At 44.9% G+C, this 17,828-nt stretch overlaps 1 protein-coding gene across 1 annotated transcript in view; it reads right to left on the bottom strand.

The window, feature by feature from the left end:
• The window catches only part of EDARADD (EDAR associated via death domain), a 929,681-nt gene that overhangs the window by 271,785 nt on the left and 640,068 nt on the right, over positions 1-17,828 (bottom strand). Inside the window, exon 4 of the mRNA XM_086925336.1 lies at positions 11,168-11,213. Within this exon, the coding sequence (XP_086781462.1) occupies positions 11,168-11,213 (46 nt within the window). The remainder of the gene's footprint in view (positions 1-11,167; positions 11,214-17,828) is intronic.

Raw genomic sequence — 17,828 nt, forward strand, 5'->3', positions numbered from 1 at the left:
TGCGTCATACCACAGAGCGGCAGATCAGGGACCGAGGGGAAGACCCGTGGGAGGGTTGTGCATTTGGGTGGCAGTGCACCTGGGGTGTGTAGCAAAGGTAGTTGACACTAACTGCCCAGATATCCTGTGTGTTATACTCACACCCAGAGAGGGTTTGGCACTGGTAGTGATAAATCTTTACCTACGCCCCCTCCCCATACAGAAAGGTCTATCTACTCTGGAGGTCCTGGAGGCGCTCCTATCCTCCTTTCCCTCTTCTTATTACAAAATTATTGGGGCAGATTTAAATTGCCATTTTGAGCCACTCTTGGGTATTCCCCCTGTCACTTTAGAGGAGGACGAGACCTGGTCCATCCCGGAATGCTCCATGTATCCACTAAAGCGTTTGACACCAATGGCTCTTGTAGTTAAGATGTACCGGGTGCACGCACTTATAATAGACCAGGGAAAAGTACGACAATTGATTATACTTTAGTCAATGTGGAACTATAGGCACGAGTAAAAGTGTTTATTGTAATCCCAAGGGTAGATAGTGATCATAATTTATTGTCACTCGAACTAGATAATCCCCTGGGGAACCAAGCGTTTCAGGATAGAGTAGGGTCCCCAACCACTCCGAACCTACTACAAGTTGCGGGAGGTAGGCGTGTCAGGTGGGAGAGGGTGGCCCAGGCACCAGACACGCTAGCTGAGATTTATAACCAGGTAGCAGCGACCTTAGTTGTGGTTAGTGACCTGTGGAACCGCAAATGTGAGTCTTCATACTCTCCGGCTCTGCAGGCTACCCACAACATGTTATTCAACACATTGGCCGAATTCTTTGCAACCTCCAAGACTGGTAGGGTGAAGGCACATAAGCGAGACCACTGGTTCAATAAAAGTTGCTGGGAGGCAAAATCTAACATAATAAAGGAGGTGAAATCGGGTACTCAGCTGACCATCAGAACCGCGCGGCTATCCTACAAAAATCTGACTAAGGCAGCCAAGTCAGAATGGGAGGCCGACAGATGGGAAAAAATTAGAGCAGCTCTTGATGCCCGAGAGTTCAGGTCTTTCTAGAACCTGGTGCGTGGAGGCTCGGCCACAGGGCCGTCGGCTATTATTCCCAAAATTAGTGAAGAGGTGTGTGTAGGAAGGTGGACACCTGACTATGGTTACCCCAGATTTTTTGCCTAGTGTTTAGCTGGTTTTCGACTTAGTTGGCCTGGGATCCTGCTAACCAGGGCCCCAGGCTATCTGCTCTCTCTTTAAAATGGACTCCATGTACCCTAGGTACATCTCCAATTGGATATTGGGTCACCTTATCAGCCCCTGTACAGTGTACAGTTTACTATAGGTACCCAGGGCATAGGTGCATCCAAGGCCTACCAGGGGCTGCAGCATATCTTTTGCCACCCCTGGCTGGCTATTCAAACTGACACAACTGGCTGATCACTCAGCTGGGGCAAGGTCGTGTAATCACCCCTTGCTTAGATATAGTATACCTATATCTAAACCTATATCTGGACACATATACACCTATAAGTCACTCCTATGGCAGGCCTTATCAATCCTGGAGGCAGAGTGCTTGGTTTTATGTGAGATGGTGCTCTAGCATGAGCTGAGCCTGTCTGCAGCTTTCGCGACCAACTCCCTTAGCTGTTCCGGGATATTGCCATACCATATACTCTTAAGTGCATTATAATCCTCGCGGTTACTTGCTAACTTTGGTTTGGCTTTATCAAAACATGTTGTGTAAGGTGTCATACGCTTTGGAATACTACCCCCTCGCCAGTCCTGCCAACGGGGGTAGCCTTCCACCCTTCTAGAGGGAGAAGACATGTTATTTTGCTTAAACACGGTTAAATCTAACCAGAGCCCCAGCATCACAAAATGGATGCTGCTGCCACAGACACAAGTCTGGCCTCCTGCTGCTGACCAAAACTCCGGCAGGGGAGGCCTGGACAAATGGTATCCTGTCACAGGGAGGTGTTACACCACACCAGACTGGAGATAGTGGATTGTAGCAGGGAGGGTTGAATGAAACTAGACACTGCCTGGGGCGCACAAGGCATCCCATGCATAGCCCAGTTCAAACCGGTGCTTAAGCACTCCAGCCTCAGCTCTGGCGTGAAACTGGACAAAGGGAAAGGGGTGTAACCCCCCTTCCCCGGTTCCACCCATAGGAGGGACCTAGCAGGTGATCCAGCCCCTTGATTTGGAATAAAGGTAGGAGCTGTGCCAATGCAATTTAGATCATCCTGACTGAAACTTAGTTTTTTTTTTTTTTTTTTTCGACATCCTACTTGACGTAGAAGACTGAAGAATCTCTCTTGTGGTCAAGGAGTGGCCACCTTGTGCAAACAGGCACCATCAGTGCAATGAGACTTCCTTTGCCGTTGCTCCCGCCGGAGCTCGAATGACAGAGGCCAACAAGACCTGGACTCCCAGACTTCCAACAGCCCGATCCACAGCCACAGCAAAGCTGAGACCCGTGGAGGCGACGTGAGACGTGGGACCGGCCATCTTGAAAAGTCAACGAAGTGCTTCCCGTGCAGCTCCTGAGGTCCCCTTGAAGCTGCGCATTGGGGTTCAAGAAGCCCCATCCCCGAGCAGCTCTTGCACCAAAGATCCCCTCTCCACACTATCCGAGTGCTGCATGGGGGCCCTTTTGCACTTTTCCTGCTCGATGCGTTGTCCGGTCGCTTACCCGTTGGCTAGTGGCCTCTGTGATGACGAAACATCAAAACTACACTGCTGGTCTGGTTGCTCCAGACTGGCCCCAGCTCCCCTGAAAAGGAGCTATCGATCTGACCTTCTCAGTCCGATTAAGGAGACATCTTCGAATCCTGCGTGGGTTGCCTTTGCCAAGGCTTGGTGACTCCGAATCGAGTACCGACACCGCCGACAGCAAGAGCCTTTGTGGGACAGCTCGTGTTCACCAGCTGGTCATCCTTGATCCTTCCTGGTCCACGTGGCAGCGGAGACAAACACCTCAATATCACCTGATTGCAACCCAACATCGCCTGGCTCCTTCCTGGTTCCTCGCTGGTCACAGGCTAGTGACCTGAACTCTGTCCCCTCTGCTTTCAGGTACTCTACATCTTCGATCTACCATTGGATCCAACCGGACTCTTCTCTCCTGGTCGCCTGCAGCATCTTCATCTCCAGGCTCCATAGAACTCCACGACGAAACCCGACACACTTTGGCACCTATGCACTCGCTTCCTGTGGCTGAGGTAACGAGTTAACTCCGGTGCTCCCATAGGGGATTACACCTCTAGTGTCCTAGTTTTAAGTGGCTAAGTTCTAGTCCAGTCGGATGTCTCCAAAACTTATAACTTTCTGATTTTTACCTACCATTGACTTGTACGGTAAAAGTGGTTGCCTATAGACTCTGCACCCGTATCCTGTGGGCCTCTCCCGACCTAACCTTTGTTAGTCCAGTGTAGGCCCAGCGATTCCCAAGGCCCTAGGCCTGTTCATTGTTCATGACGTGGTACTTATACCACTTTCTTAATATATGGTTTGAGTGGCCACCCGGCCTATCCATAATTGTGCAGCTTATTGTATGTTATACTGTGTTCTTTGTTTAACGCTTATGCTCCTGTGCTCATAAAGAGTTAAGGGGATTATTCTATAAATAAATACATATATTTTATAATATATAACTTGTGTGGTGTCCTTTCATTTGGTATTAAAAGGGATTGCATATGGTAAAACAGCTGGCTTCATATGCCCTCTTGAGTTTAGCCTAAGACTGCTTTGTCCACGCTACCATTAGGATAGCTGGTCTATAAGGTTGACTTACAACCAATCACCATAAGGGTCGTTTGGACTAGTACAAGGTGCTCACTAGAATTAGTGGTCATCATATACCAGACCAACTTCTCACAGTGTGGCTTGCCCATTTCAAGCCCCTCTATTCATTAGGTTGTGAGGCCTCCCCTGCAGACCCACAAGTACCTGTAACTACCCCTCATCCAGCCCCTGGGATGGGCTGGGAACATGACAGTCATCCCTTTACGATTCTGGAAATTAAGGCAGCAATTAGGAGCCTGACTCCGGGGAAGGCCCCGGGTTTTGATAAGATCTCGGGGGACCTATATCGTACTGAGGAAAGGGTGTGGGCACCTTATATTTGCATTCTTTTTAATGCCATCATGCAGGGCCTGGATATCCCCTCAACTTGGCTGGGAGCCGAGATAATACCAATCCATAAAAAAGCTTCTCCCTTGGACCCGGCCAACTACCGGCCCATAAGCTTGATTGACGTCCTCCAGAAACTCTTTGCCAGAGTTCTCCTAACCAGGCTGCAGAGTTGGATGGATGATCATTCCATCCTAACCTCTCTGCAGGCTGGTTTCCGGGCAGGGGTTTCCACGATCGACCAGCTGTTAAGATTACAGCTGGTATACTGGAGGACGGTCATCCTAGGGGAGGGTAGTTTGTATTTGATTTTTGTGGACCTTCGGTCCGCATTCGATCTGGTCCAGAGGTACAAGCTTTGGGTAATTCTAAATGAGATGGGTGCCCCGGCCTATTTGTGTGAGATACTCAAGCGCATGCATCAGGGGACGTATGCTAGGGTGAGGTTTGGCAGGGGAGGGGAATTGTCATCCCCGTTCCCAGTGGAAAGGGGAGTGAGGCAAGGGTGTGTTCTAGCCCCCACGATTTTCTCACTATTTCTTAATGGTCTGATTGTCTTCCTACTGGGAGCAAAAAACTTGGACTCCCCTACCTTAGCTGGATGGAAAATTCTGGCCCTAATGTTCGCCGACGATACCCTCCTATTGTCAAAGTCATTGGGGGGTATTCAGCGCACACTAGAGGCTTTCTCCAGTTCTTGCACATTAACGAAATTGGAAATTAATTTTGCCAAAACCAAGTACATGGTGCCTAACATGAAACACCCGAATTGCCCCCATCCACACCTGGACGGATTGGTTCTGGACCGGGTTTCCACATTTGAGTATTTGGGGGGTCACCCTAAATGACAGAATGTACTGGGGCTCGCAGATAGCTAAAGCTAATCTGAAGCTTGCCCAATCCTCGGGTGGTATCCTAAAAGTTTTTAACGAATCTTCCCTTAAACTGATGGGACCGCCCGTAGAGATATATAAAGCTCAGGCAAGAGGTGGTGCGCTATACGGGGCGGAATTATGGGGACATGTAAGTGCGGCGCCCCTCTCCCTCACTGAGAATAGTTTTATGAGGTGTCTCCTGAGACTCCCTCGGAGTACTCCCCTTACCCCACTAAGGCTGGACATGGGTCTGGCGCCTATCCAGGACGTCGTCTCGAATCGTCCATTGCTATACTGGAGACGACTTTGAGCGACCCCGGAACTTGAGAGTTACAGGGAGGACCTGCGGGATCTGCTAGCTAGAAGGGGAGCGGGGAGGATCCCATGGTTAAAGTATATCCAGCACTTTTCTCAGTCTCTTGGTAGGGGGGACCTGTGGTCTTCTCCTGAGGAGGCCTGCGCCCAGCTCTCAAGAAAAACCTTGAGCTCGCAGTTGAGAGAGCATGGTATGGCCCTCTTACTATCAAATTCCTCCCTGGGTAGACTAACTAATACCTTCTTAGAGATTAAGGCACATCCCAACTTTGAGAGATTCCTGGATGACATCCAGCCCCCCCCTGGCCAAGAAACTTTATATCCAGTTCAGGCACGGCTCACTCCCTCTCAGGGAGGACACTGATAAGTGGTCAAATGCTTCACTCCCAGGGAGCATTTGCCCAGGGTGCGCAGGTAGCAGGGAGACAGAACTGCACGTTCTGCTCTTTTGCCCCTCGTACTCTCGGGCAAGAGCAAAATAGATAATTACTTTCCTCAAGTCCAGGGGTATAAGGGATTAACAGGGAGACCTTCCGAATCCTCAAAACTGACACCACCTTTCTGACAGTATATGCAACGGCAACATTTCTTTTGTCCATGTGGTTCACTAGGTGTGCAATATTTAAAAAAAACACAAATTCATTAATTACTGCTTCTGGGGTGCTATAATGTTATAACAGCGGAGGGTATTTTCCTAATAAAGAAATCAGGCAGTTCAGTAGGGAATCTTCGTTGCCCTCGTGAGATACTTATGCATGTATTTTCTTAAATCTTTTTATCCTTTTAAGAACGTTGCCCTTCAAGGTCTTTTGCATTTTTTAAAACTGTATTTATATTTAAATTGTATTGAAGTATGTGCACATCTGTAAATATGTCTTTTTATGGTTTTTAACCGATAATAAAAGCTTTATGACTGACTGACTATATATGGTAGGTCGACGATGTTTTAAAATGGTGGCACTCCCCCGCCTGCTGTACCAACCGCAAAATCACCCGTATCCGATATAGCCCGGATGGTTCCGGCAGGTGAACTCAGCCCTAGGGCAGTTTTTGTAGGGGGGAGGCACGGTAGGCGTGGCATTGCGCACATGTTTCCTCTCCACCTATTGTGGGGGACTGGCGACCTCAGACATCCTTTCATGCTATCAGGCCTCCCACCTTTTGGTATTGAATGAGTGGTGGTATGGTGACAGGGGGGACCCGGCGTATGCCATGGAACGCTACTGGATGGGATCCCATACATTACACATCATCCTATACACAGCGGCGTTGTGAAGTGTGCTGCCAGCGGCCACTCGGGTGGGGTTTCGCATCTGGCAGCAGGTTTTGCGCCGGATGGGGTGATGGAATACCCTGACTGCAGAGACCCCCTTATGGTACAATGGCCGGTTTCCCGGCCTGGCGACGCTACAGGTCTTTAGGGGATGGGACAACATAGGCATTTCAACTCTGGGAGATGTATTGCAGGGTACGACACTTAAGTCCTTCCAGGATCTTCAGGAGGAATTTGGTATGCCTCGGTCCCAGTTTTTTAGATACATCCAATTTCGCCATGTATTATTCCCCAGCATGGAGGGGTTGGAGTACCTCCCTGACTTTAGCCCGCTGGAAGCGAAAGTGTTCATGGGGGACATGGAGACGAAGAAAATATCCTGCATTTACCAGACACTAGTTACACACTGTTCCCCCACACTGCAGAGGCTCTGGGAGCAATGGGAGGAGGACGTAGGCGAGCTAGAGGAAGAGGGCTGGAGGGAAGCCCTGGCCGCTCCCAGGGGGGCCGCCATAGCCATGCGTCTCTGCCTCATCCAATTTAAGTACCTCCATAGAGTCTACTTTACCAGGGTTCGGCTCTGGCGGGCGGGACTGATTGCCTCACCTGACTGCCTCCGCTGTAACAGGGATGAAGGGTCGTTCATGCATACAGTCTGGAGCTGTGGATCCCTTGATAGGTTCTGGATGGGGGTCCTGGCCTGTCTAACTGAGGTATTGGGATGGGTGCTCCCGCGTACGCCACAGTTTGCCCTACTGCATGTAATGGATGGGGTGGGGTGTAACCTCTACAAAAGGCACCTGATGTTACTTGGCCTTACAACGGCCAAAAGAGACATTGCTAAAAGGTGGAAGGACTCACGGGCCCCGTCGTGGCCGTCTGGAAGAGGGGGTTGGATTTTTGTATGGGGCTGGAGCAGCCGATATTCGTGGCCAGGGGATGCCAGAGGAAACATTATAAAATCTGGAAGCGCTGGGCAGATTATAGGGGTCAGTGGCTTGAACCCCCTATGGAGCAGGAGGACCTTCCCCGGGAGGGATGATAGGGTAGGAGGTAGGGAGCTGAGGGACATGGGGCTAGGGAGGCGGGCGTGCATGTACATGTTTTATCTTTTTTCGCAGTATACTTCTCAATATGAATGGATAGGGCCTGGTGGTTGTGCGACTCTTGGGGGGGGGGTAGTTGGGGAGTGGGGGGAGTTGGGGGGGTGGGGGCTTTGGGGTGAGAGGAGTGAGGAAGGGGGGGTTGTTCAAAGAGTGCTTGGTTATCTACTCGCTAGTTTGTGCTTGTAAAGGGAAAAGTCAATTGCCCTTGGATACTGTCATGTTTGTGATCTGCAGACGTCCCTGGGTTACAGGCCCCTGCATAATATGTGCAGTCTGACAATAAAATCTGGTTTAAAAAAAAAAGGAGAGGAGGTGGGATGTAAGTCCCTTTTAAGTTTATATTAAAAACAATAGGTTTGTCAAGCACAGTGCAAGTGCTGTGCAGGTGAAACCTAAAAATCAAGCATTCCAGCATACTGTTAAAAGCTGTCTGCCTTATCTGTGGGAAGAGAACTCATCTTGACAATGATCGGTCTTAAACAGTGTGAATAGTTTTCGTAGAAGTATTGTAAATGTGTGCAGTCTGGGGAAGTTAAGAAAAAAAGTTCCACACAAAAGTGAATGAACAAAGTAAATCGGTCATGGGAACTGACTTAAGATATATTAAATAAGAGATTTCACAAGCGCTGTGCAGGCAAAAACTAACAACAAGGCAAAACCAGGAGAAAGCACTGAAAACAAGAATAGCTAATGCATTGTTTTCACCTATGTAGTGAATAAAGAGATGTTTTCATCAATCATCGTCCAGGAGAAGAAAAGAGCTCCCTGACAGATAAAACGGAGTGGACAGGATGTGGAGCAGCAGACAGAGCTGCTGACTTGTGAGCTGGGCAGGTGAAACCTAAAAATCAAGCATTCCAGCATACTGTTAGAAGCTGTCTGCCTTATCTGTGGGAAGAGATCTTATCTTGACAGTGAATGGGGCTTAAACAATGTGAACAGTTTTTGTAGAAGTATCGTAAATACGTGCAGCCAGGGGAAGTTAAGAAAAGAAGTTCTACACAACAGTGAATGAACACAGTAAATCGGTCACTAATAAGTGCCCCCTTTTAAGATATATTAAATACAAGAGATTTCACAAGCACAAGCAAGCGCTGTGCAGGCAAAACCTAACAACGAGACAAAAGCAGGAAAAAGCACTCAAAACATCACCTATGTAGTGAATAAAGAGCAATTTTCATCAATCATCATTAGGGAGAAGGAAAGAACTCCCTGACAGATAATAATGGAGGGGCCAATTCACAGAACTAATCTGAGACAAAATCCTAAACTTACTACTTTTGGTATTCACAGAAGGCATTTAGTAGAAGTAAAGTTAGGATTTTGTCTTAAGACCAAAACTTAAGACAAACTTAAGTTTAACTTAAGACAACATCCTAACTAAAGAAAAAAACTAACTTTACTACTACTAAGTATCTTTTATGAATATCAAAAGTAGTAAATGTAGGATTTTGTCTCAGATTAGTTCTGTGAATCTGCCCCAGAGCGAACAGGAAGTAGTGCAGGGGCCAGACCTGCTTACTCGACAGCTGGGGATCCTGGGTCAAGTCTCGGTGGCATTGCAAAACAGCCTGTGATCCTATTCAGATCACTTAGGGCCAGATGTAAGACGTTTTTTTGGGGGCCCAAATGGATTTTAGCCCCGTTTGTGGCCGCTAAAAAAACTGTGGCCCATGTACTAATCCTATTTTGCGAGTTACAAATCAATTTGCAACTCGCAAAAAAAGGATCAGCGACTCGCTATTAGGAAGGGGCATTCCAAGGACGTTACTTCCTAATAGCGATTCCGAAAGATATGTATGAATGTTTTTGCAACTGAAATTTCGGTTGCAAAACACTTGCAGTTTACCACCCTTCTCAGAAGGGTGGTAAACCATTCGTAAAACGGGAAGGGGTCCCTAAGGGACCCCTTCCACTTTGTGAATGGGTGTGCACATTTTGTTTCAGAGCAGGCAGTGGTCCCAAGGACCACTACCTGCCCTTAAAAAAAAAATGAAACCAACATGTTTCATTTTTTTTAATGCATCCTGTTTTTTTTTTAAGGAAAACGGGCTGCATTTAAAAAAAACAACTGCTTTGTCTGCTGACACCAGCAGGCTACCATCCCTGGGAGGTCCAGCCATTCCAAATGGGGTCGCAAATTGCTACGGGCTCATTAATATGCATGAGGCATGCAATTTGCGACCCCATTGGGAATCACTAACAGCGCCTCAGACACTGTTGTACATTGAAAATTGGAACTGGCAAATTGCGACACACAATTTGGTGCAATTGACAAGTAGAGTAACCAAAGATGGAGAGCAAGGTTTTTTTTTGACAAGTCACAATTTCCAATGGTCATACATCTGGCCCTAAATCTCTCCGGGTGATACATTTTTACATAAATATGCTACAAGAGCAAAAGGCAAAACTTTATGAAAATATTTTCCACCAAAGTGGATATTAATAGTATTTCAGAGGAGAGAAAACTGATAAGAGAAGCAGATGAGCAACAAGCATTGGTAAATGCAGGAAAATATGCTACAGCTAAAAGAAATGGACAAAAGGTAAGTGGTACGCACAGGAACCAATGAAAAGCCAGGAAAGAGAGGAGGCGAGATGTAAATCCATTTTAGGTTGATTTGAAAACAATAGATTTCTCAAGCATAACGTAAGCGCTGAGCAGACGAAACCTAAAAACATGGGACAGGAAGGAGAACGCAGTATAAAACGAGACAAAAGCAGGAGAAAGCACTCCGAAAAACGGGGAGGAACTAGAGCGGTGCAGCAGCATGGGAGAGCTAGGCCTTGGGCCTGCTGTGCCATGGTGAGAGCAACTTTTTTATAGGTACCTTTCACTACGCCTTGCATTACATTTTTAAAGCGAGGGGGGTTTAATACTTGACCTTCTATCAATACTGACTGAATTATCTTTTTGTGAATACAAACAAAGCACAAGTTATGTGATTGTTCCCTTAACTGCCTAATTACTTTAAGAACTCACAAGGGATGGACGGCATGCTGCACTAATCAAAAGATTTCATGAAAGGAGATATGTTAGTTAGGTGGATTATAATTAATAGATAAACTCAACACATTTCATAGATAATCGCCACATAATTTGTGTTCCTTACTTTTAAATCTATGTGACTGTACTGACAGTTGGCTCCCAATATGCAGTGATTTGAGAAAGGTTTTGACCTGAAGATTGCCTTAACCCATAGAAAACAGAAATCAGAATGTGAGCTTCCTCTAGAGAGGACCGTCCGGCTTAACATTTTTTTGTGTTAGCAGGTAGATTTAGCACACTATTTATGTTGACTAGTTTGACCATTCTGCTTTATTTATCATTAACGTTTGACCATTCTGCTTTATTTATCATTAAGTATTCCAACCCTTAAGGGGCTCAGTTGCGTGGCGCAACTAAGGGCGCCCCTCCACTAGGCGCCTGTTCATTCTTAACAAATGTAACACAAGAGCCAACACTGTACCTGATTGGGACTGTTCACTATTTCTTGTATCTTCATTTTCTTCAGGCTACAAGGATTAAAAATATAATTGACACATTTTAGAACATTAAAATAGTATGTAAAGTAAGCATCTGTGCATCCTAAAGACTCTGTAAGCTACCAGCTAGTAGGAGGCAGAAGTGGAAGGAAGAGAACCGCAAAACTGACTATACACTTTTACAAATATCTTAGGCCATAGGACTTGTACATCAAGGTTACACGTCAGTTTAACCCCTGTGCCATTTCCAAAAGATCTGTCTACTTGTAGATTGCTTTTCAATTCCTCTGGAGCAGTTCTTCCTCTTCATAAATACAAAGTTGCATTTTTCATGTCAGGCAGTAGAGCACGTCTAATTTTTTTATTCCATGCACACTTCTCAACAGGACTCTAAACCTGAATTCAATGGATGCCAGAAATGATGTGGTACCTCGTCGGCTTCTGACAGATTCTAGTTTTCAAGCAGACTGCATTGGTTTTTTTTCAAAGACACTCACGGAGAATCCCTGACATCATTGACACAAAAGTTGGACAACCGAAATCAACACACTTCGGAGAATCCCATAGCACCAGCAGTGAACATTTTGTCATAGGCACTTTCCCAATTACAGATATGGGGGGACTCCATATAATTATCATTGCATTATCAAGCATTAACAAAATAAACTATGGGGCATATGTACAAGCCCCTATCGCCACGGGAACATCAAATTTGTGACGTTCTGGTGGCGATAGGGGCCTTGCCTTATGCACAAGGTACTGTTAAGCCACTTAACATGGCTTAACTCTGCCTTGTACATAAGGCACCCTTTCATGATATGTGTGGCATGAAAGGGGCGTGGCGTGGGTGTTTTGGTGGGCGTTCCACCGTAACTCCCATTGTATTTGACGCTGCCTCTTATGTACAAGGGTGGCGTACATAGGAGGCAGTGCCAAAATAAAGACCTGGAAAACCCTGGCCTTATGTTGGCGAAACAAAGAAAAATGGATTATTTCTCCTTGTTTTTGCTTTTTCCATGTGTGCTGCCTTGTGCAGCACACATTGAAAAAGCAAAATGCAGTGGTTTGTTTATGTACAGGATGGTGTCCCTTCCTGTACATAAAGAAACCTTTTAAAAAATTCCATTTTCTAACTCTCATGTGTGCTGCATGAAGAATCACACATAACAGTTATAAAATGGAATTTTAGGATTGTTTATGTGCAGGACGGGACAACTTCCTACACATAACCAATCCTCCCCTGCACACAGATACCCTTGCACTCTGGTGCAAGGGTGCCTGCGTTGGCGCTAAACTGTTACATTTAGCACCATCGCAGGGGGAAACACAAGGCTGCCCCACATTCTTGTAAATATGGTGCAGCCTTGTGTTTCCGAAGTGGCGGAGCGTTTAATTAAGCCCAGAAGGCCAACGACATGCTCCACCACTTCTATTGTACATATCCCCCTATATTTCCTAAGTTTCAAATATGTCAATCACCTGGTAATCTTGCTTGTTTTCTTAAACAAAATACATTCTGCTGAGTACTCAGTTTTTAGGAGGGCTGACCAGTTTATTCAGTGGCTCAGAAAATGTAATTTCTGTCATACTCTATCCTCTTGATAATAGGATGTGGAGAAAATCTTGTTGGCTCTTCGTCTCTGACCATCTTTTCAAGTGCAGGCATCTGTTGTTGTCTTCATCCAGCTTATAGATGGTGGCAAAGTAGTCCACGTTAGGAAGTGAAGTTATAAGCTTTGCTCCCTTCTCCTAAATCGCATCTATTACAAAGTTAGAAAATCATAAACTTTTGAATGCCACTTACCATGGTAAGAGGCCCTGGAACCGTCAGCTCCCTGGTCCCGCCTACAACAGTGTCTCCACAGTATAATCACAAACCAGCTTTAGGATCACATACACAGCTGCAGTAAAGTCTTACAAGGCACACTCATTTGCCTATTAACACTTCCCTTTTCTATTGTTTGCTGCTCGAAATGCCTACTGGGTGTCTTCAAATCATGCATAAAATAGTAAATATGTGCCTGATTACGAGTCCGTACTCATGGTGCTGGTCTGACCACTGTCACTCTGTGGACCCCACTGAAGTATCATGAATGTGAAGGCCGGACCGCCACAAGACTGCTGGTTCCGCCCGGAATAAGGATCCTGCTGGGCCAGAGGTCTGCAACCGGCCTGAATATGCTGGTGGTGCCTGCTGATGGCACTGCCTTACATATTACGAGTTGCCTCTTCACCACCCTTTTTATTGCTGAGAGCCTATCATTAAATGGGTGACAGAGAGGCAACTAAGGGGGCCCTGTTGGCCCCCTGTCGTATCTGTGCCTGGGGGTGCATGCAAGGGGGCACATGAGGTGCCCCTCTGTAATTGCACACCCGTTCCTGCACTGTAGTGTAGTTTCTATATCCCTGATAGTCTCTGCGCATTGGAATAATATACACTATAGATTTGACATAGGACTGAGGTCAGTATGTCTCTATCGAGTACATTAAACTTAATTACTTATGTGCCAGCCAACTCAGAGGTCACTAGAAACTTTCTCGAATGAACAACAAGGGATTAGTTTCTGACAACCGCATAAACATGACAACTTTGAAGCTTTGTTTCCCTTAGAGTCGGAACATTATCTTCAGAGTCGTGGAAACAATAGATTACAGTTTCACTCAGTCAATTGTGCATGCTTCATTTCTACAGAGTTGCATAGAAATAGAGAAACAGGAGTTTCAATAAAAGGGTTTATTGAACAGTCTTATTTCTCATGCAAGAGATATAAGCTGTTACAATCGTAAGACAGACTATATACATATAATACATACAGCTTTAGCAGTAATATAAAATAATATTGTAATAGCATGGTCTATAGCTATGGCATATATAAAAATACATACATAAATAACACAGGCTAAAATACTAAACTGGTGCTTCTAAAATAATCCTACCCCAGTGTACCTAACCTAAGTGTAGTACAAGGGAAGAAGCAGGTTCTGTTTTAGCTATAGTCTAGTTTAGTTTAGTTTTAGTTTTAGTTTTACCAAGAATTACCAAAAGTTTCTCTAGGTACTAATCAGCCCCATACCATGGAATGGGAGAGGTTGGTATCTCTTTCCCGGGACTCGATCTCTAACACCCCGCAAGGGGAGTCAGAAACACGGGAGCTGGATTCTCGGCGAGGAGGATGACAGCGTCTGGTCAGTGCGTCAGTTGGGGACTTGACTTCCTTAGGGACTTGCTGTGGTGAGCCGCGTCGCGCAAGTAGGTAGCCGAACCGCACCGTGCCTTGCCATAGCAAGTGAATGCATATGTATACCTTGAAGGTGTTTAGGAGTGCCAGTATTGACGTACAAGTCGGGCATATGAACGTCGTGAATGAACCCCTAAGGAATAGATGTTCATGCATAATAAATGAGTTCTTGGAGAAATCCATATCCAGGCAAGGGGAAGTCCTAAAGGCTTAAGAGTCTGGATTTCCAAGAACTCGTTGTGACGAAGAGGATCGGATGTAGTTGACCATGCCTATATTTAGTTAGCATGAGCAATGTCTAAATAAAGCCTGGATTTATATGCCTAAATAAGGGCAATGTGAATTGTAACTATATAAGGGCATGAATCGGGAAATCTATTTACGGTATCTAAATCGACACACAACACCCACTCCACTTTCGTATGCACGACATTACTAAATCCTAAACAAATTTAAACATATCTAAAATATATCGACACACGAAGTGCTAAAAACATGCTTCAAAAACATATTTCTAAAATGCATCTAAAAGTGTTGCTATGCATAAAAATGCAATGATGCTGTACATATTAAAGCAATTATTAATTCTAAGCATATGTTTACATTCGAATGTTAACTGGATGAATCATGAAAATATACATTTATGAAATGGCTCGTAAATACAGAAGAAAAAATATCCGAAACCATTTCATGTCAGATTACATAAAACTGTTTGTATGTGGACAAGGTCATATATTGTCTCTGGAAGTATTCAAATAATTCTATTCTCTATGAATAGTTCTACTATAAGCAGATTACCAAAAATGGAAAATACAAATTTGAAAAAAAAAATTATTCATTCCAAAGTTAGTACCTTGTTTTGAAAAAATGAAGGTCAGATTCAGAGTCTTTCAGTACACTGTGTGCCAAAATCAAAAGTCAGTGTTAGGGCTTGGAGAAAACATGAAATCTTCTATATCTGTACACAAAAAGTCATCTACCGTTGTAGGTGAAAGTTGGAATACCTTGTTTAGAGGATTACCGCACATAGATATGAACTATCGCCTGATGCCGTCATCAGGATTGGTAGCCGCTGGGGACAACACAGAGCATGGCCCGTTACAGGGTCCAGCAGTGTATCGACATCCGTAAGCATGACTGATGGGAGTGTTAGACAGATGTCTGGCACGCATTCTTCACCGCAAAGCAGAAGGCGTAGAACAGGTAAGATGCAATCTTGTCAGACTGGTCTGAATGACAGAAACCATGTGGTATTTACTTCTTGTAGATGAGGTCAACCCAAAATTAGGACGATGCGCTCACGACACTTCATCTACTGCAGAGCTCTCTCCATGGTGAACTGGGTGTCGCTGATGATTTGGCTTGTCATATCGTAGCAGTAGGAGCAAAAATATTATCCCAATATAGTCCCAAAAGTAGGGGCTGTCCGCCAAACACAGAGTGCGCAAAGTTTGAAATTGTTCCGAGGACTGCTTGAAAAGGTGCTAACAGTCCGGAAAACACAGAATGAAATACGTGTACAATACTGCTTGTATCAGACATGTTTAAGATACGACCTAAAATTTCTGAGAAATGTATAGGGCAGCTTGTATTCAAATGGGCATGTATCTCGGCAGAAGTCCTTGCGACTTGTAGATCATAGGTCCCTTTGGCCAAGGTCAGTGGCACAGTTTTTTGCAAAAGAATGGCTTTCATTCTGCTTAGAGTATCAATTCGTATAGAAGAGATGTTCAGTGAAGGCCATAGAGGTGACTCCCTGGCTGTTTTGGTTTGTGGAAACAATACTTGCATACAGCAAGTGACTATGGATGTAACAGTCGCTAGATATGGTATACCTAGCAACATGTCACAGCAGCTGTGATCGTTCAACATGAGGTAACTTCCATTTGAAAGTTGTCCAAAAATTTGATCAATCACTGCAGCTGGTGAATCTTGCAGGTGACAGGATAAGTTGTTGGAAGAACCATCGCAGGCCCTGTGTAAATTATTACCCTGACAAAGGAGAGAATCGCTTAGTGCTTTTTTACAGTTAGTACCGCTAAGGAACACTTCATGTCCCCCGCTCCAACATCTATGTGTGTATGATAAATCCTGGGATGTCTTGATGTATTCTTTACCCAACCTTTCATATTTGCCTGTTGGTATGTGTTTTAGGCAATACTGAAAATGGAAAATTGTAACAGGCAGAGTGATATTTCCATGTATTATCCATTCAGTAGCTGGTTTTTCTGCCACCGTGAATGGTAATCTTTCCAGTTCTTCAATGCTCAGAACCGTACAGTTTGCTCCCCTTTGTGCCAGTTTGATCTGTTTATCAGTGAGCTTGAATTCTGAAAACAGTGACGTAGTATTGATTAAACGCCAAGGCACATAGCCTGAACTCAAGTTTTGTAGCGTCCAGCCTAGTAGCATGATAGAAAGTAGCTGAAACTGACCATGTTGCAACATGACCAAGTCCTGATGTCTATGGCAGAAGACAAAATACTGTCCAATTAATATATCCTGGACGACAGTCATTAACCCATTGTCTACTACAGAGAGAGATTTCTCTAAATGAATAAGATCAATTTCTTGTATTCGGTCTGCAGTCTCTGCTTGGGTTATCATCCATATTTCGTTATTTGCAGCATATATACCGGCATATATTTAATGTTTTTGATGCAGTTTTCTTAGTCCTAGCAAGAATTCCCTAAGGTCTGCGCCATCTCTAAGTAAAGATAAGTGTTGCTTTACATCCTGTAGTATAGCTTTATGTAGCCTATCAAGGCATAGCTTCCCTACACTGTATGTTGTTATTACCCCAGGATACTGTCTTTGAACATATCATGGGTCTGGCCTATTGATAGTAAAACCCTGAGTTTTTTTCAGGAATCGACCTTGACAGTTGCTTGTTTCTATGGGCCAGAGCAACCATTTGTTCCAATATGTACGTCAACCTCCCCCCGTGTAGTGCGATTACTCGCAGGTATAGGTATGGTCGGTGTGTTTATGTCCTTGATCTTGGCTGACCAAAGGCAAGACGTTTGTTGGACAGTGTCATTCAAAAACATAATTTGCTCAGGGATGATACAGGCTCCAAACAAGGCTTCTAGCCCCTGCAAATCTTTTGTACCCCAGACAGTTTTTGTCTCAATGTTGTCTTTCCAAAAGTCGAAACCCTGTATAGACATTTGGGCAATAAAGGCTGCAGAATAAAACTGTTTGGTATTGGTTAACATATTTTTCATTCCTGTTCTGTTCACATTTTTTAAATAAAATGATTCAGCATTGGATACATTGAACCCTGAAAAATATGGAAACTTATTCGCCAAATGTTTTGAGCTACCCTTTGGAGGTGTAGGAAAATGTTCCCATTGATTATACATATATACATTTCTAGAAATTGCAGATTTGTGCAGGAAATGAT

Source organism: Lissotriton vulgaris, chromosome 6 (genome assembly GCF_964263255.1).
Source record: "Lissotriton vulgaris chromosome 6, aLisVul1.2, whole genome shotgun sequence".
NCBI lineage: Eukaryota > Metazoa > Chordata > Amphibia > Caudata > Salamandridae > Lissotriton > Lissotriton vulgaris.